Source organism: Balearica regulorum, chromosome 1 (assembly GCF_011004875.1).
Source record: "Balearica regulorum gibbericeps isolate bBalReg1 chromosome 1, bBalReg1.pri, whole genome shotgun sequence".
Taxonomy (NCBI): Eukaryota; Metazoa; Chordata; class Aves; order Gruiformes; family Gruidae; genus Balearica; species Balearica regulorum.
The window spans coordinates 125,028,877-125,056,199 of record NC_046184.1 but is presented as its reverse complement, the minus strand read 5'-3'; the positions used below and the strand labels follow the sequence as shown (position 1 = coordinate 125,056,199).

Sequence of the window (27,323 nt, the reverse complement as noted above, 5' to 3'; positions counted from 1 at the left end):
CCCTCAAACTGCCCGTCTGCTACTTTCTAAAGCCTAAAAAGATCTTTAAAGAACACCATATGTCCATACACTTCACCTCTTTGGAAAGGAGACAGACTTGCGTCGGTCAGTTTGGGATGAGATCTGCGTTTCTGTGGCGCAGTGGGTGGAATACGCGGGGCAGCAAGCCAGCGGGAGGCACGTCTGGATGCCTTGTCCTCCCTAGGGCCTGGATCTTGCTGAAGGATGGTCCCTCTTAATCCCAAAGCTTCTTCCAAACTACCATTTTGCACTCCTTATTGCAGGTTTGGGAATTACGATACCACAGAGGCAAAACATTCAGAAATTATTAAACTCCTTTAATTTATTAAAAAAAAAAAAAAAAAAACCAACAAATACACTTTGGATAAATATCCTCTGGCTTGTAAGTTCTAAAATACATTTGGGCAATTTCCCATATTTTTCTCTCTAATCACAAAAGCAAAGTGCTTACTTTAATTTTTTTTCTTACACAGTGACATGGTTCCTGGGGCTGGGGGCTCTGTGAGAGAGCAAAATGTGAAAAATAGCCTATCTAGCGACACATGGCCTCAGTTTTGACCTGAGCAGAGAGGAAGTCGCAAGGCTTGCATGTAGCAGCCAAGAGGAGTGTTAGATTACATTTGGAAGCTTTTGTGGACATTGAATTACTGGAAGACAAATAATTCTAGTGATTATTTATCAAAGAAGATCAGCAGGAATGGCAACTCAGACCTGAGGTGATAAAAAAAGACAAGGCTGGGAAGGGATAACTCTTCTGTGCATTCTGTATTACATTTCAGTATTGAAAGTTATATAAAGTGGCGATACATTTTTTAGCAGAAAATCTGACCAGCTCTGTTATTTATTTTATCCTCTGTATCACAAGGAAAAAAATAGTCTACTTCAACAGTTTATATATGTTTGAGTTATGAAAAGTTATATGTAATGACGGTAGAAACATGCTTGAAACAGAACCATGGACATGATTCAATGGTTAACTTATTTCCTAAATAAATGAGAAAGGAAACAGGTTGCTGCAAGCTTCTGCTCTCACTTCCTTATGAGATAAGACAAAGACACTGTCTCAGACAGAACGGGGCTGTTGTGCACGCTCATCTCAGGCAATCATGGGTAACTGGGTGGAGAATGAAGGACTGTCCATCTTCGTCGTTGTAAGTACAATTTTTATTGTGATTTGTGTCTAGTAAAAAGTGCTACAGAAAGTTGTGCTAAGCAGCTCTCACTGTGCCACCAAACGATGCATCTAATTATGCTGAAACTAGGGCAGCAAGTGCAGTGAAATGCCTCAAGAGAATAATTTTTAAGGAGCTCTGTCTGGTATTTCAATTGCTGTAAGCTTCATTGCCAACTGAGAAATGATCGTGCGTTAACTTTCACTTGCTTTGTTAGAAATCTTTAAGTATCTTTTTTGGTTTTTTGGATGCAACAGTGACTTAAAGAAAACAAGTAACATTACATCTCACTCAACTATGCGCACTTCAACAGAGAAAGCAATTACACAGCGAGCCTTTCTTGCACTTCTATAAACAAAAGTGAGTGTAACTGAAAGCACAGTGTCTGGATGATACAAAATTTGTGTTAGAGTCAGATTCCAGAATTCAGAGCAGAGATTCGTGAATCCTTCATTAAGACAACTAGCATTTGAACTGAGTTGTAGACAACTTGCATAGAATAGCTGTGGAAGTAGGTTACATTCATTCTGGGCAAGATTTAAAAGTATTGAAAATTTCAGTCATGTTTAAAAGTGCTACAGAGTAAGGCAGGGCAGTCCTCCTTGGAGAAAACTTAGGCAGACGTTAGTATTTCATTGTTTTCTTTTTTAACCTCACTGTGTGATACAAGAGCTATAGGTACACAATTTAAGATAGATAGATATAGATATATAACATATACAAAACCAAAATGTAACACCATTTTAGGTATTGTTGCCAAGTGTGGTTAGTAGGTGTAAATGCTGAAAGGAAGAAAAAGAAGACATAGAACTTATATATTTGTGGTGACTGAAATGTGAACATCTTTATTCAGAAAGATATTTCTGCTGCTATGAACAATCAATAATCACATATTCCCTTTACAATGTAGATGTGTAGCTCTAGTTTAGGAACATAACCCTGGCACTTCAGTGCTTTGAAAAACAGTAACTGTGTTTGCTGTCACCTTCAGTGTCTTGAGGAATTTGAAACTTCCAAAAGGTGAATTCTGGCATAATTTTTTTTTTTCCCCACCAGAATTGAAATATTAAAAGAATTAAATGAGGCCCTTATTTTGTTCAAATAAGGAATTTGGTTTTAGAGTCTCAAAGCTATAACAAGGTCAGCTAGTAGGGAAGGAAATTAACCAAGTCACTGATAAAGCTGAAAGGACAGTTCGCTGGAAGCCTTACCAAAGTGTTCTGCATTGGCCTGTACAGCTTTACTGCACACTGACTAGGTGCAGAGTTGTCCGGTGCTTGACAGAAACAGGACAGCCACAATTTCTGTTGACTGACCCCAACAAAAGAGAAACATAGCAGCCTCAACCCCAGCCAATCCTGCCTTCACTGGCCCTAGCTAAAGAGCACGGATGGCTTCTAACTCTGCAACTCAACCCAAGTTGCCAGAGGGTGCCACAGCCTTTTGCAATGGGTCCACGTTCCCTATGGGTCAACACGAAGAAGAACCATGAGAAACCATCAAGGATCATGCCAAACATCTTGTTCTTCTGGGCATGCTGTCAGGCTAGCATACAGGGGAGTGGCATACTCTGACTTTAAATATATATCCTAAGCATTTAATACTGAGATGAGCTTAGGTTTTTAATGAGGATTTGGGGATTCCCCATATACTGCCTTACCCTGATGGAAATCCCTTAATTTCCCTGTATTTATGCCACAAGGGTAAGACATTTTCAAGATCTAAACTAATCCCAAGTTTTTTACAGTGTCAGCTGGGCCAAAGAACTAGCAAAAATATGGGTTAGGAGGGGTGAGGGACTGTAATGCCACAGTTTCTGGCATCCTTTACTCATAACCAGAGATTGGGTTTTCTTCAAGTTCCCAGACTTTCTCTCCTCTGTTTTCATGCACTATCTAGTAAATCTACTTAGACTGAGGGTGCATTGATACAGGTTACTTTCACTATGGGATGTGAAATCAGCCAACTATCTTGAGAAGGGCAAATGGCCATAGTTGCTATGATCTCTGTGGCTGGACGGCTTTGTAGCTGCCTTAGATAGCTTTGAGAAGGGCTAATAACTTCTCTTACCCTAAAGAAACCTGCAGAGTAGGATGTGCAAGTGTGAAACAATACTGCAGTACAGCTACACAGAAGCCCTGTCTGGGGTAGTCTAAACACTACCAAAGTGCCTGCATTCAATATTTCCTGCAGGCTGATTTCAGACCTTCAGAGCCTCCTACTCAACAGACAACATTAGGCCTTAGGTGTAATTTAGGCCATCTAAATTTAGAACTCAAGCTTCTTTGTCCCTTGTCCCAGCTCCTAAGTCTTCCTCTTGCATAGGTTGATATGTCTGAGGAACTGCCATTTGGAAGAGCCCCTAACCTTTAATGATGTTTAGAGATTGAACTAGACTTGCAGGCTTAGCTAAACACCTGTAATATGATGGTCCTTACATAATCATGTCTAAACCCTTTGAGCTATGCAAAAGTTTCAGCTATCCATCGCTGTATGTTGGTTTAAGACCACTCCCATACTCCTGTGTGCGTGCATCAGAGCCCGCTTCCACCAGAAACATTTCTATCGCCCCTCCTGAACCCTTCATACCCTGCAGTCTGCCTCCCTGTGCAAACAGGAGCACAGTGACCTAATTGACCATTATCTGAACTGTGTAAATTCAGATGTATGATCTCTAACAACAAACTGTAAAGTTTCCTATTCATTTCTTTTTCAGATTGTGTGGCTGGGCTTAAATGTCTTCCTCTTTTGGTGGTACTATCTTGTATATGATGTCCCACCAAAATTCTTCTACACCAGAGTACTCCTTGGCGTAAGTACACAACATGTATTATCTTGGCATAGACTGAGAAAAGCTTAATAAAATATTTCCATTGAACTATTGTGCAATCATTTCCCCATGCAATTATTATTCATAGCATGAATAGTTTACAAAGGTATTAGCTCTGAAAAGCAATCATCATTTACATATTCATCAAGTGTGTGAATAGTAGTCAAGTAGTCAAGTGATCCTGGACCCTGGGCTATTCAATATAACCCAATGATTAATGCAGCATTATGTGTCCTGCTACAACCTTGCTTCCAAAGCTACCACGGGTCATGATCAATTGACAGAGAAAATTAATTTGTTCACATATTTTAAGAGCCTGATCATAGACACAAAAATCAGTCTAAGCTTCAAATTACAGAACACAGCACTTTGTAAAAGGTTTGCAAAGCCATGGTTTAATTCAACAAAGCATGAAATCCTGTTCTGCCTACAGCTTCAGATCTATGGATCAAATTCTGTCCTTTGCAATCATGGTGCAGTTGCCTTTGAAGTCACAGAACCTGTGCTTGGATAATTAGAGCTCAGTGTAACCCCCAGTAAGTAACTGTGATTTGAAACCTGAAAGGGTCCCAATCAATGCAGGGAGAGCAAACATTATCTTTCTCTTCCCTTCATTGTGCTTGGACTAATATGATCATTATTCCTTCCTTTCAAACAGTCTTTGTTCAAAAATCTGAAATCATTCAGGATGTGAAGAGCAACATTAAGGGAACATATTCCCAAAAGAGGAGGCAACAAATTTCCTGGACTCCCTTTACTGACAACAGAGAACATAAAACCACTTCCCTCATAAGCTGTCCTTCTGTTTACCATAACTCCCCCAGCCAACTGAAACCACAGCAGTGAGACTTTCTTTACAGCCTTGGGACAGAAATCTCTACTGATGGCTTAGACTTGCATCTGTGCTTGGCCATTGATTGTCAGACATGACAGGGAGCTTTTCGTACAACTGTATTATTTCAAAACTGGAAACAGAAGGTGTCTATCTGGAGGAATGTGTTCTGCCTGCATACGTGTCTCTGACTCGGCCAAAGCATGGCTGCTCTTGAAATGTGAACAGTGTTAATTAACTCTAGATCTCACACTTACGAAAAGTTGTGATATAACGCATAAATGAAATCTATGCCTATCGATGTCCTGGATAATGTCTCAGGTAATGCATTTAATAACAGTATCTCTTCAATTACAGCGTGCTTTGGCTCTGGCAAGGGCCCCTGCAGCTTGTCTGAACTTCAATTGCATGCTGATTCTGCTGCCAGTATGTCGAAACTTGCTCTCCTTCCTCAGAGGATCAAGTGCGGTAAGATGAAGAAAGAATTTCAAAATTTATGAAAGATAAAAGCCCAAGCAGCCTTGCAAATATACCAAGCAACTTTGTCCAAGTTCCCCAAATATACTGTACTTTGGGGATGTCCTCTTTCAAGAAGTAGATAAGCCTGGAGTTTTGTTATGAGGAAGACTGAGGTCTATATGCCAATGGTGTATCTAGAGCTCTGTTGAGAGGCTTAGCCTCGAATTAACCTCCTTTGAGTCTTCCCTTTTCTCTTGCCTCCTGGGCATCGTGCTGCCCAGGATGCAAAGTCCCTCTTCTGTCTGGCAGCAGCCGTTGGTGGTGCTTACACCCGTTTGCCTTGTCACCAGTGCAACACCCATTTATAGCAGGAGGTATTAGCCCATGTCTTCTGTCTTTGCATGTTCAGTTCTTAAAGTAAATGCAGTTTTTCACAGATTTTCTGAATGGGACTTATTTCAGCTGGTTCATAAATTAGATCCTCTCTTGCCTGAGCTGCATTTCCATCTCAGGATGAAATAGTTTGCAGGCCTTTTCACCGTTTCTAGCTCCCAAATGCAAATGTTATATACAGCACTGAGGAACCACCACTAAGAAGAGGACAACTAATTCTAAGTGACAGCTGGAGAGCCTTCCTATGATAGTATCACACTGCTGAAATCTAGATCTCTGGCTATTATAGCAAAAATAACAGAGACAACACATGCCATGGTGCAGCATTATTCTCCTCAAGCTCATGAACTGTCCTTCCAAATATACAATGATTTCTCCTTTCTTTCTAACCCCTTTAATATACACATGGTCAACAAAAACAGTTCACAGAAGTTGGTTTTCATCTGTAAATCTAGTATAAATTCTTTCACACACGTAGGAGAGCCTGTGGGGCCTGAAAAAGCAGAGCAAAACACGAAGCAATAAAATAGATGCAGTGTTTCAAGACTGTTTCATAGGGGAAGAGAGTGGGATACAAAGTAATAAGAAAATAATCAAGAGACAACCCAGGCTGTTCCTCCATCTAGCACATACATCCTGACAATCAGTGTGGCTGAATAAATGACATGTGTCTGCCACATTAAGCTCCTAAATTACATTTAGGAGTAAGGCCAGTGCTTTGGCCTTTTTAAGGCATAACACTTACGAATATAAAGTTGGGACTATGCAGACCAGGCTTTCAGTCTTGTGCTATACCCCTTGAGATTCTGGGATGCTACAAAAGCAGAGAGCAGTATCCCCCATGTATGTAAAAGAAAAAGAAGAGTAAGTAAAACCTCAGGGTTAAAGTTGTTCTTCCCCTGCCCTGAGAAAGATCAACTAGTATCTGCCAAAATTCAGAGCTGTCTCCCCAGGCTGCAGAAGTCAATATTGAACATAAATTTAATAAGCATTAATGTTGCTATTGGATGAATGCAACTAGAAAAAAAATATTGAAAATATTGGTCACACAAGGCCTTCATTAGGTCTGAAACAGATTCCACAGGGGTTGAGCTGAAAGCAGGTTGGGCAGAGGCCTTCTACGGTCAAAGCAATGAAAGAGCTGAGGACACTTTTGGAGATGGTAGTGGAAGGCTAAAAACTGATTCCAGGGGATCAGAGAACTGTATTCCAGCTGGGACTCTAAGCTACTTGTTCAGAATTGTCCACCTCCTGTCATCTATAGCTTGACTTTTCTAACCAGGATCTCTATAAAGCTGTTCCTCTTATCTTAGCATTCAAGCTACAGAGTAAGTCCTTCTGCCTTGGGCACTGTGATACAGTCTCACTCAGGCTACACCCGATTTGCAAGTGAGAACCACGCAGGGAGCTACAGCTCCGTTTCTGCCGCCTGCCTGCAGCTCACTATCACTTGCTGATAGTGCTAGGCTGTATGAGGAACCAAGGGTCTGAGGATGAGCACGAGGTGAGGGAGGGACATAAAATAGGACTGTTACACAGTACGAGTTTGTTTAACTTCAGTTGCTTTTTGCAATAAACCTATACATCAGGAAGGAGGTAATTTTATACCTTAAATAAAACATGCACAGCCCGGTGTGCCAGTGGTAGTGTCAGGGCTGTGGTGGGTACAGCTGCTTATGCTTGTTCTGCTGTTGTCTCTAATTAGCTATGCTCTCCAAGTAACACCTGTGAGGATCCCTTAGGAAAAACTCAGGATTTTTAAATGTCACATATCTTTTTGAAAGGGCAGTGACCTTTCCAAGTGCAATGTCATCAGGGTTGAGGAGAGGGGAGAATTGTTCAAACCCGCTGCTCAATAGGAATGTGCTGAAAACTCCTGCCCTTTACATTCTGCCACCCAGAAATCATACGCTATGAAGTCGTTATTAAGTGAAAGAACAGCTGTATTGTCTTTGCATGCCCTTTATTGCTGTATTCATGGCTGTTGTTAAGGTCCCTCGCTACTGAACCTAGCTACAGCGTTTTGCCATTGCTTGGCCTTCTGCTTCTTAAACAGAATGATCAAGGCAGTCAAGCAGAGCTGGCACTTCCTCAGTATGCTACAGGTTTTTCTACAATCTTTTTAATTATGTCTCAAGATACATGATACAGAGAAGGTCAAATTTCTGCTGGCAGTTGTTATAGTCTACTGAAGTCACTGGAATAGCCCCAGCACGTTAGAGTTTGCCCTTTAATCAGTGTCACAATTGGAGAATAACCGAAGGAGAGAACTGTTTCCTGCTCATCTATTTATCAGTCCGGTTAATACTAATGAGACATTTAGAAATGGACTGGTGGCCTTGCTCTTCCATACCAGTCCATTTCTGAATATCTCATGAGTAAGATAGTTTACCTTACTCCGCCATCTGCAGAGTTAACATCTGGCAAACACTTGGGAGAATATTTTGATCTCTTAATTTCATGTGTGAAATATCTACATGTTTCTTGTGTTTTCTTCCCTCTGACAGTCAGCAAAAGCAATATAAAGATACAATACAGGATAATTACGCTTTCTACTGTGTGGAGACAGCAAATGCTAGCTTTACAGGAACTTCAAGTTATAGGAAAACTCTCACAGACCACAGTACAATTGAGATGGGGTGCCTTAGGCACCTGTCATAATTCTTAATGAAAATACCATTCTGTTTTCCTTAACAAACAAATTCTTCAGTTTGTATCAGCAGAGATTTTTTATTTCTGCTTCTCTTTGGTTAACTCCAGCAACAAGTTGTAAGTGAATCCCAGGCAAGTACACCCAGCTTTTTGGAGAAGGAATGACTTCATATAACCAATCATAAGTGACCAGCACGTTCAGGGTGGAAGCTCCCTGAGACAGTTATACCCAAGCTTCACAGTCCATTTGTACTGTGTGACCCACGACAGGATCCTGATGCCAGGTGGCAACTGGAGACTCTACCAAAACAGTCACGCTGCCACAGCAGAATGTGATCCCTCTGTTTATAATGTGCAATTTAAATTTAACATAGATAAGACATATACTTTTGCCATACTGGATGTTAAGCTTTTTTCTTGTTACTGTATTCTGAAGTATGGGGGGAAATATTTTTATCTATATTCAGGAATTCTAAATCTTTACCAGCAATGCCATTAATTGTTGTGCTCAGGGCCTCTGATTTTTCCCCTGCATTTAAAGAAGTACGCATAGACATCACAAATATACTTCAAACCCTTTTTTTCTTCAAACCCAAAGTGCTGCTCTACCCGTGTCAGACGACAGCTGGACAGGAACCTCACCTTTCACAAAATGGTGGCATGGATGATTGCACTTCATACTGGTTGGTACTCAGCTGTTTCTTCATTTATTGCTTTCTGGTGCATTTTACACAGAATCTAGGGACCAATGTTCTTAAGTATATGGGCAGAGACCTAATTTCATTAACTTAAAGGAGTCAGCGTGTGCCAAGGCTTAAATAATTTTTAAAATATTATTCTTCAACTGGCAGACAGCAAAAGATGAATAAGCAAGGGTATTTATCTCTTGAACCGATAGCACTGGTTAATAAAATGTGTTTAGCAATGCCCTGAGAACCAGATACCCTGGCTTTGATTCTTGTTTAGACTTATTTCTTAGCTGGCATGTCTGAAAGAAATAATAGAAATCACGAAAGAAAAGGATATAAAAAGCTTGGACAGACCATGGAAATGTTTTCATATTTTATCTCTCATTTCCTAAACCAAGGGGTTTCTATCTTTTTTGTTTTCCCCATCAGATTTGTCACTTCTCAATGCAAGTGCCTTACAAATCATGTATCCTAGAACAGTCTTTGTAGATTACTTGAGCCGAGCAGGTTCCCTTCCCGAGCCGTGGCTGAAATCTCACCACCGCTTTGTAGAAAAGGAGCAGGGCGATGCAGTTAGCGTACGGCCACAGAGGAGGTCTGCAGCAGAGGTGTGAGATCTGTACCCATCAGGCCCTGTTGTGAAGGTGAATAAGTATCTGGTGATACAAAAGGGGGAAAATTTTGAGAAGTGTTGTACAGCTTACCCCTGCAATAATGTGTAGTGGAAATGGTGTGAAGCACCTCAGCTGTACTACGGGACACGTCTGGCTCAGCAGGAACATTATTAGTGATGATTAGCAATGCAGCAGAGCAAAGCAGCGCTAGCAAATGTGACACCAAAGAGATTCAGATTCACTTCTTGGCTCTTCTACAGAATTCCTGGATAATCCTGACAAATAATTTAAGCCATCCCATGCTTCAGCTTCCCAGGTATACAATTTGGGTACTGCTCTTCCACTTGATTTACTGAAAGCCTCTGTTGGACAAAGATGTGCTGGAAACTTCTTCCCTTTACTTCTTTATTTCCCCCATTCAAAAAGATGTAAACTTCAGAGGGTGAAGCTTTAACAGTAAAACACGTCGGTCATCTGAAATTGTGATGAAGAGGGTGAGAGTGGCAAAGGTCGTAAACTGCAGTTGACAAATTTACAAAGTTTAAAACGTTACCCAAAACCACTGAGTACTTTTCTTGTGCTTAACCCTGATTATCTCTTTTCTGTCACTCCTAGCAATTCACACCATTGCACACTTATTCAATGTAGAGTGGAGTGTGCAAGCCCGTGTTGAAGGGGAAGGAACTCTGGCAGGTGTGCTTTCTAGACTTGGTGATAAAGAAAATGAAAGCTATATCAACTTTTTTAGAAAAAATATTGGGGTAAGTGACATCGGGCTGTGAAGTATCAGTATGACATTTGTTTAGATGACCATAAAAGATTATCTGAGCAAGGTGCCTACTTCTGGTGTGCACAATCTGGGTTTGGACCACCTTGCAGCAAAATTTTGCACAATTCTTCTATATTTGTCAGTAATATTGTTACCGAATTTTGGTAGTATAAACTTTTTCTCCTCAGGATTTCAAAGTAGTTTTAAAACATTATGTATAAATATATAAATATATAAATTATGTATTTATATATAAATATAAATATAAATATATAAATATATACCCTATAAAGAAGTCTTCTGACTAAGGTAGTGTGGCATACAGAAAGGCACACAGAAATCAAGGCAAAAGTTTTAAACTTGGGCTCCTTAACTCTGGTTGAAAAAACCTAGCAAAATAAGGAACTTCCCCGTTCCTCAGAAGCACCGAGCATCTGATCTCTGCATGAGTTATGAGACCCACAGCTGCACAACACCTCTGAAAAGGAGACCCTTCACTGAGCTCCCTAAATATAGATGTAACAACAGAGCTGTGCAGAAGTGTTCAGTTTCCCCAAACCCACACTGCTGAGCAATGGCAGAGTAAGGAACAATGCTCCGTGTGAACTGGTGGAAAATTCTTTCTCTCTACTTCCACTTACTTCCGTACAAGCAAATCTGCAGTGTAACAAAAAATGGAGTGGGATTTTGGCATTGTTGGCATGCAAATTTGTAGAGGGTGACTTAAAGACTTACAACAAGGTAAAGGAGTTGGTGAGTGAGACAGACTGACAGTTCAGCTGGCTCTGCTTTGATGCGACCCCTTCCTTAGACCAGTGTATGCCATTATTTCACAGAATCCTGTGGGGGGCCTATATGTGGCTTTCACGTACTTGGCTGGTCTCACTGGCGTTATCATCACATTGGCCCTCATATTAATCATCACGTCATCCACCAAAACCATCCGAAGGTCGTATTTCGAAGTATTTTGGTACACCCACCATCTCTTTGTCATCTTCTTTATTGGCCTTGTCATCCATGGTGCTGGGTGAGTATTTGCACTTATCACATAATGCACAGTAACTACTGTTATCTTAATGTAAAGCCCTCTACACACATAACTGTAGGGACTTGAGTCACTGAGCAGCAGTTATTTTTTATGGTAAAGATGGGCCAATAGAAGCTCTGTGAGCCAAGAGGCTCTCACCAATACATGCAACTAGCGATTCACATGAGGTGTTATGGGACACTGGCATATTTCAGCTCACTCAACTTTTTCTGATATTTTAATGGGTTCCTGTTTCTAATTGTTAATTTATCTTTCTCTCCTAAAAGCAATTGCATCACACACATGCATGTAAAAAGACCTCACCATAAAAATTATATAGAGCGCAGGATCTTGTTGGGTAAACAAAATCTATAATAACACAGATTTATCTTTCAGACTTGGATGAACTTCTAATACCAGCAGTACTGCAGAACAGATTTTTAGCTGTTGCAGCCCAAATATAGGCAACTGTAAGTTCTTGCAACTTCCAAATGCCAAACATCTTTTTCTACTGTTGGCTCATTCCATACCTTCTTCTGAAATAGCTGAAAAGCCTAATGAAACAGTTTTAGCACTATGCAAACACTATTGTAGCACTTCTTAGAAAAATGAACTTTAGTTCCATTTTATAAAACCACAGAACCAATGCATAAAGGAAAAAAAAAAGGCCACATTTCATAGTTCATAATTATGCTATACTGTCCATTTTAAAGGAAATTCTAGGTGCACTAGAAAGTGTGCTTTAAAAATGGCCATCAAAAATGACTATTCAAAACCACTTCTTCTCAGTCCAGCAGTGCCAGAAAAAAAGACAGAAATGAGACTACAACAGGAAGAACAAAAATAGAAAGCAGATGAGAATCTCCACCAGCATATTTGTCCACTCCAACTTCCAAAACAGGAGGGAGAAGGTTTGAGGAAAACCTGTTGAAGGAAAAGAACAAGTGGCTCATGTTTCCTGCAGCAAATACTGTATAGTTACCGACAAAACATCCAAACTTGCCAGTAGTTACTACACAACACTACCAGAAAGCAAGCATTCCTCTTTCTAGAGATCAGTGAGGAGCATATATCTCATAAAACTTGACTTATTTACTTGGACATGCACTATACTTCCACCATTTTAACTGCACTGTACTGAAAAGACAAGAGTTTGGGCAGCAGTGGGGTTGAACGTGATTGTCAGAGAAGTTCAGCTATCCTTTGGAAGGAGATCAACACAGGAGTATCATTATCTGTAGAGGGAAGGATGCTTTCTGGCTGTGAACTCAGTGGCCTCACTTATTTGGCCTTAAAGGCAAGAATGACATTTTGAGTTTAGAGAAAATAGTAACACACTAAAAAGTATTGGAAAGGCTTTTTACACTCAAGAAAGGCATTTTAGGTGTGCAAAGATGGATGTTACGGAGTAAGTATGATCTGGCAGTCTCAAAGTAACATGATAGAGAGAGGCACAGATGTCAGTTTATCTCAGGAGATGAAAGGCTGTGTGTCATACATATGTACATATACATACATACATATATGTATGTACAGAAAACTGAACCAAAGGTAATTAGTTGAGTCGAAGGGGCAGATTCTTGTCCATTACAAGCTGTTACAGCACTTTCATAGCACTGATGTTTTTTGAGCATGATCTATGTGTCACAGACAAATGTCCCAAACTTCCCATCATAGTAGAGGTAAAGAGGAGAGAGTACAGAGATTCAGATCATCCTGCCTTGGAAGCTAAAGTACAACTCTGAGCTGAAAAAGAAGGCTATACTACTGAAAGCTTAATTACAGTACTGGAAGAGCATCTACATTGAGTAATAAGGGAAAATAAATCTTTTCTTGCTCTCGTACAGGGTACTGGCATTGTCAAACCTTGAATGGAGTGTAGGGCAAGGCAAAAACCCCCAGGCCCACTTTCCCTTAAGCAATGGGGCGAGGAGTGGCAGGAAATGGGCTCCTCCTGTTCCCGCAACTCATCCAGAGGGCGGCTCAGCTGAACGTCTTGTCACTAGTGGGGAAGTAAACTGCAGCTGGTGATGTTCCTCCAAATTGCAACTCGTGATGGTCCTGGGATAGTGTCATTTGTTCCCTTTATTTTTCAGGCCGGATGTTAATCAAACCTTTAATGAGGAAGAGGTTCATTAGAAATATTTATGAGCAGTGCTATCTTTTAACTTTCAAGACTGTGCACAGGCTTTCTAATAATCCTCTGATAAATCTGTCACTTAAAGCTAGGCATACATATGACTTAGATATACCATGTTTTTTTGAAACATCAGAAACATAGTCTAGATCACAGAAACTGTGCTAGAAAGGCAGAAAGAGAAGTCATGGGAAGAAAATACCAACAGAATCATGTCGGTATAGTACTGAACAGCCTGATCAGAATCAGACTGTTTCTAAGGAAAATCAGCAGATCTTAATCTGAATTTCTCTACTATGACCCTCATCCTACTAATTACCATCATTTTTGGGACTCTCACACGCCCCTGAGGTTGCCAGAACTCCAGTCAGGGCAGGAAATAGTGAACAAGATCAGAATATAGTTCAGCACTAGCTCTGCCCCTGGAAATACAGCTGAACTGGAGCAGTCACACTTCTCCTTGATAAAACAAACAGCGACAACAACAAAAAGTCCTAACCAAGCAAGAACATAGAGGCCAGATCATCAACTGACATAAGCTGGCATAGCTGCTTTGTGTCAGAAGCATCCGTGTTCATTCACACCAACCGAACAACTACTCCACAGCTTTAAAGGGATAGGAAGGGTCAAAGGAAGGATGTATGTTGGAAAGGGCTCTCCATATTTCAAAGATAAGCAACAGAAATAATTTCTGTACTGGTCACTGGGAAATTGATTACCTTGCCCACTCCAGATTTTGTTTTTATTGAAGAAAAAAGTAGGATAACTCTGAAAAGAATGACGCTTTCCTATTGTGACCACTGGAAATGGTAATGGACATACCTCTTAGTTCCTCGCCTGATCTTGTAGTCAGTATTTTCCCCTACAAACCTTCCTCCCCATTTTTATCATCTTAATTGCAATTATATGGGTTTATTAGAGCAGTAAAGCTGTATCAAAGCTGTAGTACCGCAGAAGCCCACAACTCCACAGAGATAGAGACATACATAAATAGAATAACAATAAGGGACAGATACCTTCATTTTCATTTCATTGCCTTAATTATTTTTATGTTTTTCCAGGCGTATTGTACGGGGGCAGACAGCTCAGAGTCTGGCTGAACATAATCCAGAGATTTGCTACAAGAACTTCACTCACTGGGGAAAGAAGGGGGCTTGCCCAATCCCCCAGTTTTCAGGGAATCCTCCTATGGTAAGAACAGTTGTCTTGAGTGTAAATGCAATTTAAAATGTTTACAGTTGACTCTTTTTGTTAAATAACATATGCACTTGCTGTAGAAAAGCAGCTATGTAACCCCCAGTGCTCTTCAGTGGCAGCTTTCTTTACATAAAGCAATAGATTTTGACGCAATGGATTATAAGTGGAAATGGACTACAGACAGACAGACAAACCATTTCCAGTGTGCTGTAAAAAAAGCACAATTAACAGGGAAAGCAAAAGAGCAAATCACATCTGAGAACTGTTTACCCAAAATGTATTTTGTGGCTTGTAGGGATTTCTAGAAAGTGCTATAATCCACATAATAAACAGTTTCACATTATTAATGGACTAATGAACGTTAACAGAAAATTAATGCCTCTAGAAATGTGACATTGAAACTTCAGCTTTTATTGACTAACCAGCCCTGTTGTTCATTGACATTTCAGACTGATCTGTTAACAGAAACCACGTATCTTCCTGCAGTAATACAGATCTGAGTCAATAACACATTCAAAGCTTTATTCCACATTTCACCAACTTACCTTAATTTCTAGACAAAGTCACGCATAGGAAAATACCTTGCTGTAACTCTAGTAGCAACTAAAAATCCAGCTGCAACTCTCAACAGAGAAAGACATTCCCTCTCTGAACAGAAGTAATTTTGAAGGTGTCATATCTCTTCAGGGTTCCCCACTCTGGCTGACAAAGAACCTACATTACTTGAATTTCACATCTGCTCATAGCATTTCCAGGACTCGATGTAATCTAATTGCCATCTTCATCATTTACCTTCTCATTTTATTCTGCTTACAGACATGGAAGTGGGTAGTAGGTCCCATGGTTTTGTACCTGTGTGAGAGGTTGGTGCGGTTTTGGAGGTCACAGCAGAAGGTTGTTATCACAAAGGTATGAGTTGATGCTAAGCTTAACACTAGGCAAAACGCTACCAATTTTTCCAAATGGTGCAGCAAAGCCAATGGCTCCTACATGACAGACACAGTTATCAGTGAAAGGCCTCTCAGGAATGTTCTAGCTGCTATCATGCAAAAATAAGGCCAACTTTTAACATCCAAATGTAGCCTGTCTCTAAAAGGGAGCAAGAGGAGGAAGTTAGTTAAGGCACAGGACTGAGTCTTAGGAAAGTGAAATTAATTTTGCTTGTATCGAGTGAAAAATTCCACAATCTAGTAATTCCATAGACTTAAGAGTATTTAAGATACCAAATCTTTGTTTTCAAAACTACCCAGATATTTAGGAATTCTGATTTTTCAGCAGAACAAATGACTCCTGAAAAGGTGAGTTTAGGGGGTGCCTACTTTCTGCGGCCAAAGCTAATACTGAGTTTCCATTCCCCATGGTGTGTGGCAGAGATATTTAATGCTGCTTCTGAAAGTCTGACAGCCAAATTAGCATGGCACTATGCTCAAATGTATAAAAACTAGCCTGGCTTTTCCCAGTGCAATTTCCTCACATGGCACTGTGCTGCATCTTGTGGACATACCCTGGTCAAGTTGTAGCGGGGTTTTGGGGATGCCATTAGATGTCTCTGCTGTGCCCTGGCACGCCGCTGACATGCTGGAAGGCTCCTATATACTACTGTGCTTTTTGGTAATTTTACCAAAATATCTCTGAGCCATTTCTACACCATATGTCTATGGCGTCTGCTTAGATCCCTGTTGGCAGGAAATTTCCTCCACAATCCTAAGCACTGTTATTAATACCTACATTAATAGATAGACTTGATTCTCCTTCTTGCAAATATCTTCTGAAAATTGAAAATAACTTTGGCAGACAACTTCAGAATTAAAAAAACTTAGTGACGGAAATAACTAGCCTTGCTTCTCAAATATTGCTTCTATTTATTCTTGGATAAAGATAGGTAGAATGCAAATGCCCATATTATAGGTCCCACGCAGCTATATCATGAAAACATCAGTTTCCAGTAGTACTATCTATCCAGTTCCCTAGCTGTATGATAGCCCTATGGTTTGCCCCAAATTCATTAACACTGTGCTCTGTGCCACTGTGTAAGGTGCATCTGGAATTAACAATGTGCATACATACATCTGGTGATGTGGCACAAGATGTACCAGTCTGACCTGTCCCTTTTGGACTAACTGCAAGCACGGTGTGAAAAAATACTTCAACCAAAAATTCAGCACCTTCTGCAGTCTTTCTTCTGGCTGCCAGGTGCTGTTCCTCACTCCCAGTTCTGCTGGGAACAAAGTTTCACTTGCTTTCCATGCTCACATAGCAAAAGGCCGATGTTAGTGATAAAGGATGTAGATAAATCTGGTGAATAGTGAAGACAGACTTTTTCTTTTCCCTTTTTTCCCCTTGTCCCTCTCACCATAGGTGGTCATTCATCCCTTCAAGACAATTGAACTCCAGATGATGAAGAAGGGCTTCAAGATGGAGGTCGGGCAATACATTTTTGTCAAATGTCCGGCAGTGTCTAAACTGGAATGGCATCCATTTACATTAACCTCTGCTCCAGAAGAGGATTACTTCAGCATTCATGTTCGTATTGTAGGGGACTGGACAGAGGGATTGTTCAATGCCTGTGGATGCGATAAGCAAGAATTCCAGGAGGCATGGAAGTTGCCCAAGTACGTACAAAGAGTCTCCACGGTAGAGTCAACGAACACCCATGACAGTTTACGTTTTGCTCAATGAGTTTGGTGGCACCTGTGATCCAATCCCTAACCACTTCCATTGTGGATGTGGGCCTTAGATGGCTCTTTCCAGTTTCCTCCTATCAACACCACCTCTTCTTTTGCTGACTAGTATTCAACCCAAATGTGCATTGCTCCGGGCAGTACTTTTTTCTGGTTTTATTGTTATTTTAAATGGTGCTAATAAATATTCAATATCAATTTATTAAGTGTACTTTCAATTTCAGGATAGCTGTGGATGGCCCCTTTGGAACAGCAAGTGAGGACGTATTCAGTTATGAAACTGTTATGCTTGTTGGAGCTGGAATAGGGGTCACCCCCTTTGCATCTGTACTCAAGTCTGTCTGGTACAAATACTGCCATGATGCGACCAACCTGAAACTCAAAAAGGTGCGTGTCCTCTTTCCCAGAACCTATGTAATTGTTCAAGGGCTGACAGCCCAAACCAAAACAGCAAAGGTGGTCTGGCTCCAGATGTGCGTGAGTCCTAAGAGAAGAGCCCAGCTACGCCACACGACTAGCCGGGGGGAAGCAGAAAGATCAAAAGCAAAAACATAATGAAAGAAGAAACAGCCTACAAGGAAAATCACACATGTGAATCCTGACTGTGGCCCTGGGGATTTCCACTAACAGTGGAGATGCTGTTCAATCCGTGTGAGAAACACAAAGTCCAAGGCAGTAATACAGGCCATGCAAATACTGCATTCCTTCCCTAAACACAGAGAGAGCGACCTTTTGTCAGTGGCAGAGCACTGCTACCATCCTCCTCTCGCCTCCTGCCCCTGGAAACTCCCTGTGCAGAGGTGCGGGGTCACACTGCAATTCATATTCAGAGAGCAGAACTGGTTATGTTACCTGCTTTAATTTACCTTGCCTGCCAGCAGACAGGGAGATAGAGTCTACCTCTAAATTGTTAATTTATGTCTTTACAAACTGTTTTACAAGGATGTAAGTGGGGAGACATCATGAACTAAAAATGTAACCTGCTGGTGGAAGAGAAATAGAAAGATGTTTCCTTGTTCTTGCAGTCACTCATTCTGCTTCACAACCCTCCCAGCGTCAAAACTCCCAAATAGCTTTGATACCAGCCTACTCATCTACTGAAATGGTCAGGGCAATTTCTACAAGAACTCTACAAGCCTCACTCTGTCAGCAGGTGTAAAATCAGAAAGCATAAGTGCCTATGTCCCCTGACAGCTCACTCTTGTCTCTTCCAGATCTATTTTTACTGGCTTTGCAGGGACACTCATGCCTTTGAATGGTTTGCTGACCTCTTGCAGTCTCTGGAGGCTCAAATGCAGGACAGGAATAATGCAGACTTTCTCAGCTATAACATCTACCTTACTGGCTGGGATGAATCTCAGGTAACAACACGGTGGAAAGTATCGCTTCCATATGCGCTGAGGTTGATGGTTGCGTGTTGTGTTTTGATGAACATTCAAATGGTGTTTATCCATCTGGCTCTCAGAGGTTTTAAATACAGACAGGTGTTATCCATCCAAGTCACATGGGATCAGCATCTAATGTGCACTCTGACTTCCCTTCTGGCTTACCCTGGCTATGCACTCTGGGAAGCAGTCTTTCCTCACAGCAGCAACCTCAGCTGACCATGCAAGTATCTCTAAGACAGCTAATACTGCTTAACACTCAATTAACGGCATTTGGGACTGGAGAAGCTAACACACAAGGACTGAGCAATGGCAGCATATTTGTTTCAGGACTCTCATGAGTTCTCTATCTGGTCCCATGCATGTAGGTCGCTGTGGGGATACAAAGGAGCAGCTCTTCCATGAGCCACCTGAGAATTGTAGAATCATAGAACCATAGAATGGTTTGGGTTGGAAGGGACCTCAAAGATCATCTAGTTCCAATCCCCCTGCCATGGGCAGGGACACCCTCCACTAGACCAGGTTGCCCAAAGCCCCATCCAACCTGGCCTTGAACACTTCCAGGGACGGGGCCTCCACAAATGTGTGATTGAGTCAGGGAAGGTGCTAACTCTGTCAATTTAGTGATGTTTTATTTTACTTATATCTCACAGTTGCAAAATTCACCATGTGCCTAAAATGCTGTAGCTCAGCTAGGGGTGGACACGGAGGAGTAGGAGCAAGGTAGGAAGTTATCACGCATGTAATGGAAAAAAAAAAAACAAAAACGGAAGGAAAGAAGAAAAGTCACACAATTTTTGCTTGGGGAAAAAGTTACCTGTAACTTTCTGGCATACAGAAGTGTTGCAGAACTTAGCAAGGCCTGAACTTACGCCCTTAACGACATCTTCTCTTCCTGGCTTTACTTAGCTGGTCTAGGTGAAAGTTACACAAGGAGGATGGGCAAGACCTCCTCAAATGGATCAAACCTTCCAGAGATCAAACCGGCAGGACTTCATTAAGGTCAAGGGAGTTGTATTATTGTACCTGAAAGGAAAGTTGTGTTTTAATTTACAGGTTTATTTTACAGTCCTTAGACTAAACAAGTTCATTGCAAAAGAAATGTAATTAATTGCTGTGTTCAATGCTTCATAGCTTTAACTCTTGAGATCGTCCCGTCAGGGGAAAAGGGGGAGATATAGACACTGACAGTCAGGACTTCACCAATGTTGCTAAACACCATAAATTCCACATTCTCAGTGTGGAAATAAGTCAGCGTGTATTGATATTTTCATTTTTTTTAACAGGACATAATGCTGCCATATCTAACTCTGTATTTATGCTGTCCTTTGTGTTTCATTTCCCCCAGGCTACTCACTTTGTAGTGCATCATGAAGAAGAGAAAGATGTGATTACAGGCCTTAAACAGAAAACCTTGTACGGGAGACCTAACTGGGAAAATGAGTTCAAAACTATTGCGGGGCAGCATCCTGGGTAAATCTGTACAAATTGATAGTGTCTATGGACTTCCTCTATAGAAATGCCATAATAGCACAATCTTGTTCCTTTGGCTGATAAAATTTGAGGAACATTTTTTTTCTAACAATCTCCAGGTATTTTCTAGTCCTGTTTCAGCCATGGACATGATCTATGGTCTTAACCAAATTGTTTTAACCTACAATTTAAAAAAAATCATCCCTGTTTGGTGAGGTATTTCATGGAGTGTCTAACTACTAGCAGAAGTTTTAGAAAAAGCATACCCCATCATTCCAGCTGAAGAATGTAGGAATATTAGGTGACATCTAAATACCTCCAAAAATGCTTTCTTTTCTATCCAAACCTGAATATGGATGGCCTTTAGTTGAGCACCCAAAATTAGTAGGAATAAACCAGGACAGTTTATTTCAAGTATCTGGGCTGTAGGCTCTTTGGAGCTCTATTTCCTTGATTCTACTGAGGCCAATAACCTGTCTTCACTGGCTTGTTCTGAGCTGAGATGTAGCCCACCGTTTGTTTTAGAAGCAGCAGTAAATGCAAGTTTTAAGAGGTTATAAGTTTTAAGGGGTCGACATCCAGTTCTACCTTAGCTCCTGTAATTGAGGAAAAAAACCTTGCAACTACAGAACATAAGGCTGATTTACACGAAGAACATCCAGCTGCTCCATACTTCGTTCCTGACCATATTTTCATTTTCTTAACAGCTCCAGAATAGGTGTTTTTCTCTGTGGACCTGAGGGCCTGGCTGACACACTCAACAAGCAGAGCATCAGCAACTCAGAAGCTGACCCACGAGGAGTACACTTCATCTTTAACAAGGAAAACTTCTAACTCCCAAAACACGTGGGAGTCATTCAATACAAAGTCTAAAGACTGGATCTCTTTTTTTCTATTTGGAGCCTGGGAAGGACAGCTGAGCTTCTAATCTCAGCTACACTAATGCAAATGCCTTTGCTTCTTGGGAATGATTTTGGCGCTGTGGTAGAGTAAAAGAGTCAGGTTTTACCTTAGGGAAGTGTGCACTGCCCTCCCCATGCTGGCAATTTAGCAAAAATCTGTTTTCTTTGTCTGTGTGAGGGGATTTCCCCTCAATTAACTGCCTTTATCTTGCTGTTATTCGTAATGACTGCTGAAGGGTCTAGGCAGCCATACGCATTTGGGAACCAATTCACACTGATAAAGCTTAATGCTATTAAACAATAAAGCGTTCTAGCATAATGCTTGCTATTAGGAGACAGCTTATCCCGGCTGCAGCCAGTCCCTGGAACGAGGAGGGGTTGGGGAAGGGTGACTGGGAAAGATTGTTCCTTACAAGAGGAAATCTCCTTTGCGCACCCGCATCTTTCAGGCTTCCGAATACAAGCATAAACGTCTTGTCCAAGAGATAGCACAGGCAGCTGAAAAGCAGCCGTTCCTCCTTAGGAAAGGAGAGAACTGGAAAGGAACCACCTGGATTTCTGAGCGCCACCCCGACCCAAGCTGCTGGGGGGTGACGAGGACGGAGTCAAACCAAGTCCTGCACCTGACATGTGAGCCATCGCTCGGCTGCTTCGAACACTCTCAGTTTCACATCTTCAAATTCATGGTGTAGGGATCCAAACAAGAGGTTTTGTGTTTTCAAGACTGCCATTTCTGATTTTCAAGGCTGAAAAACCTTGTTGCTAAATGATTTAATGGGTATTTTCTACAGCATTCTTAAAAGCATACAGTACTTTTGGCTCTGTTGTTCAGCTGTTCCTTTTTGGTGGTCAAACAGGTTTGAGAAAGCAAAGATCATGTGGTCAGTATCTGGAATAGCTATGAATAAAGTTTCTGATGCATACAAGACACCCATACACAGCACAGTACTTCTGTAGGTACATTACAGGTAACAGGTTCTTAAAAACAAAAAAAAAAAGGAAGCAAAACTTTTAATACTAGCAGCGGGGGGGGGGGGGGGGGGAAGAGGATTAAAACCAGCAGCATAGAAAAATATTAAAAAAGAGGTGCAAAAAGCCTTAAAAATCCGGTTTAGTATACCATGGGGCTCCTGTTCAGCCCAGTCACGTGCTTCCTGCCTTTTAAACTCAGCAGCCAAGTGCTGTGAGAGTTCCTACACAACACGAGACCTTCCTGACAGGTTCTTACAGTCACAGAAGAAAGTGGTGGCCTCCTCCTGCAATTTCAGACAAGTTTATGTACCCATCTGCTGCATGTAGTATATTTTACACCTCAACTTGACTTTACATGGTTTTTAAATGTTATCCAAGCACTCCATGCTACTTCGGAAGGACAGCTTACGAGTGCGTGTTTATTGATACCAGTTTCTGTGAACTGTTAAATGACACAATGACTTATATCAACATCTGAAGGTGAGGAAGCCACAGTTGGCGACAGCTAGCAAAGATCAATTCTTGGTAGGGAATTTTTCAGTTCTTTCCCTCAGAAGGGCCATATTTACATCCACATAATTCTGTTTGAAACACACCTATTAGAATAGAGCTTAAGCAGAATTAAAGAAACTTTTTCTGTGGAATAAAAAAATGCTACTGAAATACAACAAGGCGCTCATCCTGTGCAGAGGGCATTGAAATATTTGGCTTTGATTTTAACGGAAATATAATCAAACTTCTATGCTGTTAGAAAACAGGCAAGGAGGAATTGCAAGGGGTCTAATAGAGACAGCACATTTATTATGTGAAGATAAATATCTTGGAGGGTGTGCATTTTAATTCACCCATTAATTTTCTAAATGTTGCCATGTTTGTTCTTAAAACTCCAGGGATCTCTCCTTACTCAGCCATTTGTAATGATACTCTCTGACCTGCTGCACATGTGTACCAGGGGTTGTTTGTCACCTCGAACTCAGAAAAAAGAATTCTGTGCTTATTACTAAACCACTGTTTTCATAAAACATAGAAAAGAATAAGCAGGTGGGAGCTTTTCAGTTTCTTTCAAAGGTTTGTTGAATTAAATCCTGCTAAAAAAGCAAGCCATGGATTATCAGTCATGGTCTGAATATGAAGTTTTTTTAAAATCTAGGATTCATGAGTGAAACAGATAGTACTGAAATACAAACATAAGAAACAAACTAGTCTGAGTCCTCCCTCCTCTTCAGCAAAGCACAGAGCGATCTCAGTGGAACTGTTTTAAGTCAATGCTGCTGTCTTCTTGTGTGGTAAAGGCGCAAAGCCCTTCCTCCAAATGCTTGCCCATTCTATAGAAGTTCCTCCAATTAGTGGTTTAACTGGTAAGCCAACTTAGATAGAGACCTTTTCTTAATAAAACATCTTTTACAACACTTACATTAGATATAAAGCCCAGGCCTGTGTTAAATTCTTAGACAACTGTAGCTGCATCACCACCACAGCTTCCCAGGCAGGACATTCAGTGCTCCTTATTCACCCAGAGGAGAAGGCTGGGGCAGCAGGCTTCAGGTGAGCTTCAAGGATAGTCCTGTTTTGTGGCCAAATGCCACTTCTTGTAATCTGACCATTGCTATTGGCTGGGCCTCTCGCTGAAAATTCCCTCCTTCTGTGTGTTTGGGGATTTTCTCCCTTGGGGCAGAGGAAGGGGTCACTTTCACAATAAACCGATTCTCTTGCTGTCAAATTGCTGTCTCCAAATCACCTGCCCTAGAAACAAAGGGTGGTTTCTCACCTTTGTTTGAGAAACTGTACATGGTACTCAGCAGTTTAGGCAATGCTATCTGGCACCGTGACCCTGCTGCAGTAGCACCAGCAAGGTTTTCTGAAAGGCAGGGATGTCTCAAGGTTGCTTCTGCAGACAGCGGGGGGAAGCAGCACAAGGGAGTGGCAGTGCTGAAGGCAGGACTTGAGGGAAGCCCCGTGTTTCATTGATAAGGGTCAACTGCCACCACAAAACTCTTTCTCCCATCTTTACTAAGCTCCTGAGCTTTGCCACTGCCCACGCTCGCCAGAGTCTCTGAGCACCCTCCAGAATCGTTCCCACTTCCAGTGGGATCTAAACACTACAAGTAGCTCTCCCATTAAGGCTGTCCCTTAACAGTAACCTTTGGTCCTAGCTCTGCCTCATCTTTTAGATGACTCTAAAAGAGGTAAGAATCTCTTAGCACTCCTGACATCATCAGTAGAGACAGGAGCGCAGTCTGTGTGACATGCACTATTGAACTCATGCTGTACCTGAGTTTACAAAGTGGACTGACGTCTGATTTGTCCTTCCATCCAGTTCCACAAATTACTTATTCAAATGAAAAATTCTCTGCTGATGGCAAGAAAAGACAGTTCTTGTTGGATTACTAAAATAACTGCTTCAACTAATGGAAACAGGAGTTCAATTCAAAGTCACTGAAGAGAAAAGTTGGTCTCACATACGGCCTCATGTCAGCACGTTTTCCTTCCCTTCTTATATAATATTTTCTCTGCCTTCCCATATGTAGTCATCTGAACTGAGCAGTTAATTAATTCATCAATAGCCTTGATTTCCAGTCCACTCTAGTTAGTCTTAGTTAAGGACCCTGATCCTCCGGGGTGCTGGGCAGTTCTGGTTTCCATTGGCCTCATCTTGATTTCAGAAACCAGAAGGGGGCTCTGGAAGGGGCATGGCACCTGGTCATATCCAGATAATATATTCAAATAAGACCTTGATATGTACTAGGTCTCATCTAGTCCTCCTTCATTCCCTAGTACATAAAAATGCTACTCTGCCTGTTCACCATTATTTATGTCCCGAAGGAAACCACCCTGGTTGCAAAATAGGTCTTCCTCTTTTCAGTCTTGTAAGACTTTCTCTGCTGGGTGGGGACTTTCTGCCTCTCAGTCCTCAAATGGTGGGTTAAACCAAATTAGAAACTGAAAAACAAACAAAAAGCTGCCTGTGAAACACAAGGTATTTTTGAATAAACAAGAACTAAAGTTAGGGTCTCATTATGGCACTTTTTCTCAAGATCCTGCTCTATTTTTGGAGTGTTCTTAGCAAAATAATGTTGATATTGGTTTTATTTTTCCATCTTTCAATGATTTCTTTGTAAAATTCATAGCGAGGTGTAAGCCCTGACACCTCAAACACATAGATATATATGCTCAAAGGAAGCTAGGCACATACATTAAGATGCTAATGGTTATAAGCGTTGGCAGGATCAAGATCCTCGTGTCTGACTGCATACAACAATATCAGTTCCACAGACACAAGCCAGCGTAGTTATTTGTCATGAGCCACACATTCATTTTTGCATTTCATACAGACCCTAGCAACCTGCTGGTCTCATTTACATTCACTACACACAAACCAGCCCAGACTAGCAGCAAAATTAATTACAGTAGAGTGGAAAAGTGTTGAGAGATTTGCTGAAAGCTTACAAATGCTTTCTGCTAACCTCATTCCCTCCCTTTCCACTGGTACTCTTCTGCCTGGCTAATTCGTGTATCTCAGCCCACTCAGCTACCACAGATTTCTCTCCGTTCGTCCTCTTCTATTAATTGCTGCTATTGCCCCTTCACTCACCCACTCCGTTCTGCTCCCCAGTTCTGCAAGTTTCCCAACAATCTCCAGCTTCCACAATCTTTTTGCCAATTTTGCAAGTGCTTGTGCCCTCTGAAAGCGCAGGGAGAGGCACGAGGGCTTCGCTCTGAGCTCCAACCATTGCAGCGCGCATCTTGCATAACATGATTCAGCTGCATCCTCCCCTGTCACTACAAATAGACCAGGGCTGTAGCCACCTCTGCATTGCCCAAACAGACTACTTCGGTCCCCTCCCGTAATATTCTCTCCTCCTGCTTAATGATTTTTATTTTAAAATCTACAATGAAGGAAATTTATGAGCTGCTCTGATCTAGTATTTCAGTATGTGTGGGTCAAATTATGTACTTTTATCCTGTTAAACATACCTGCATTTGACCCTACATTTCATTTGTATTGATCAGAAATGAGAGAAAAGGCCAAAAAACTCACACCCTCCCCCAAACACCCACTCACCCTGCTGAGCATCATTATAGAGGGAGGGAGGCAGGGAGGGAAAGGCCAGCCAAGGGCAAGTCAGATCATCTCTCTCCCTTGGAACTGATGCTTTATAATTCTGGCAACAGCTTACAAAGCAAAGTGCCCTGCAAGTAACTCTTTGGTTGATTTTGTTTTGTACCTGTATGTCATCTGGTGTTAAAACCAGAAAATATGCAAATAACATTCTCCATGAGTTTTATGGCCTTCAGGACAAATGGATTACAGAGACATCTTTGGTCAAGTCACCTTTGAAGTGCCGATGCTTCTTATGCTGGTTTTGTCTTTTTTACACTCCTGTGACTTAGACTGGACCATGGAAAAGTGCAGGGTCTGCACTGCAGGTCTGTAAGGTTTCTCTTGGAATGGTGGAGAGCACTGAGAAAATTCAGGTGGAATTTTCCTGGGTGCAGAAATGGCATAGGGAAGAGCTGGGACAGGGGCAATTGCCATCATCTCTTTGCAGTTAACAGGCCCAAATGTAGTTGTCAATACCACTGTTAATAGCAGGGCATTTTGGCACAGCAAGAGCCCAGTTTTGTATCACAGACTCTCTACCCTTCTAGACCAAAGAGCTACCTACCCTGCAATCCCATGCAGCCTGGGCATCAATGAATATCGCTGCAGTATGACCCAAGGCCAGGCAAGCTCCCATGAACAGCTAATGAAGACAGTTGCTGCTGTGGTTTTATCTCTGCCTTTTTCTCTTACTTCCCTTTCCTCTGAGACAACCAATGCTAGCTCAAGGCCACTTTCAGGTGTCGAATTCACACAAGCCCTTTGAGACCTGAACCTTGCTCAGAAATCAGCAAGGAAATGATCAGCCAAGACTGACAAACCAACTGTGAGAAACACTTTCCAGAACCAGTCCCCCTGAGCAGACAGAAAAAGAGCCCTGTAGACCATCAGCAGCTACCGTCTGCCTCAAAATTATGAAAGTTGCTCTCATCTGTTAAGAATTCATTAAATATTTCACTGTAAAAGGGCTGCAAATGGTTAAGTCAATATGTGGATCATTGTCCATCGCTGTCATC

At 41.5% G+C, this 27,323-nt stretch overlaps 1 protein-coding gene across 2 annotated transcripts; it reads left to right on the top strand.

The window, feature by feature from the left end:
• Positions 1-364: 364 nt before the first annotated feature.
• On the top strand, positions 365-22,163 carry CYBB (cytochrome b-245 beta chain). Of its 2 annotated transcripts, XM_075774335.1 has the most exons (13): positions 365-1,172; positions 3,910-4,005; positions 5,213-5,323; positions 8,958-9,042; positions 10,278-10,423; positions 11,268-11,458; positions 14,657-14,786; positions 15,609-15,701; positions 17,151-17,404; positions 17,698-17,860; positions 18,688-18,834; positions 20,207-20,331; positions 21,039-22,163. In XM_075774335.1, exons 1-13 carry the CDS (start codon positions 1,128-1,130, stop codon positions 21,163-21,165), a joined length of 1,713 nt encoding a protein of 570 aa, XP_075630450.1. In that variant the 5' UTR covers positions 365-1,127; the 3' UTR covers positions 21,166-22,163. The 2 variants fall into 2 exon arrangements, with proteins under 2 accessions (XP_075630450.1, XP_075630456.1); XM_075774341.1 differs by lacking the exon at positions 18,688-18,834.
• Positions 22,164-27,323: the final 5,160 nt, after the last annotated feature.

Bases quoted from the DNA above. Each gene is read 5' to 3' on its own strand.
- CYBB (XM_075774335.1), top strand. From the start codon at position 1,128: ATGGGTAACTGGGTGGAGAATGAAGGACTGTCCATCTTCGTCGTT. The intron at 10,424-11,267 runs GTAAGTGACATC...ATTATTTCACAG, and splicing joins TTTTTAGAAAAAATATTGGG to AATCCTGTGGGGGGCCTATA. The intron at 20,332-21,038 runs GTAAATCTGTAC...TTTTCTTAACAG, and splicing joins ATTGCGGGGCAGCATCCTGG to CTCCAGAATAGGTGTTTTTC.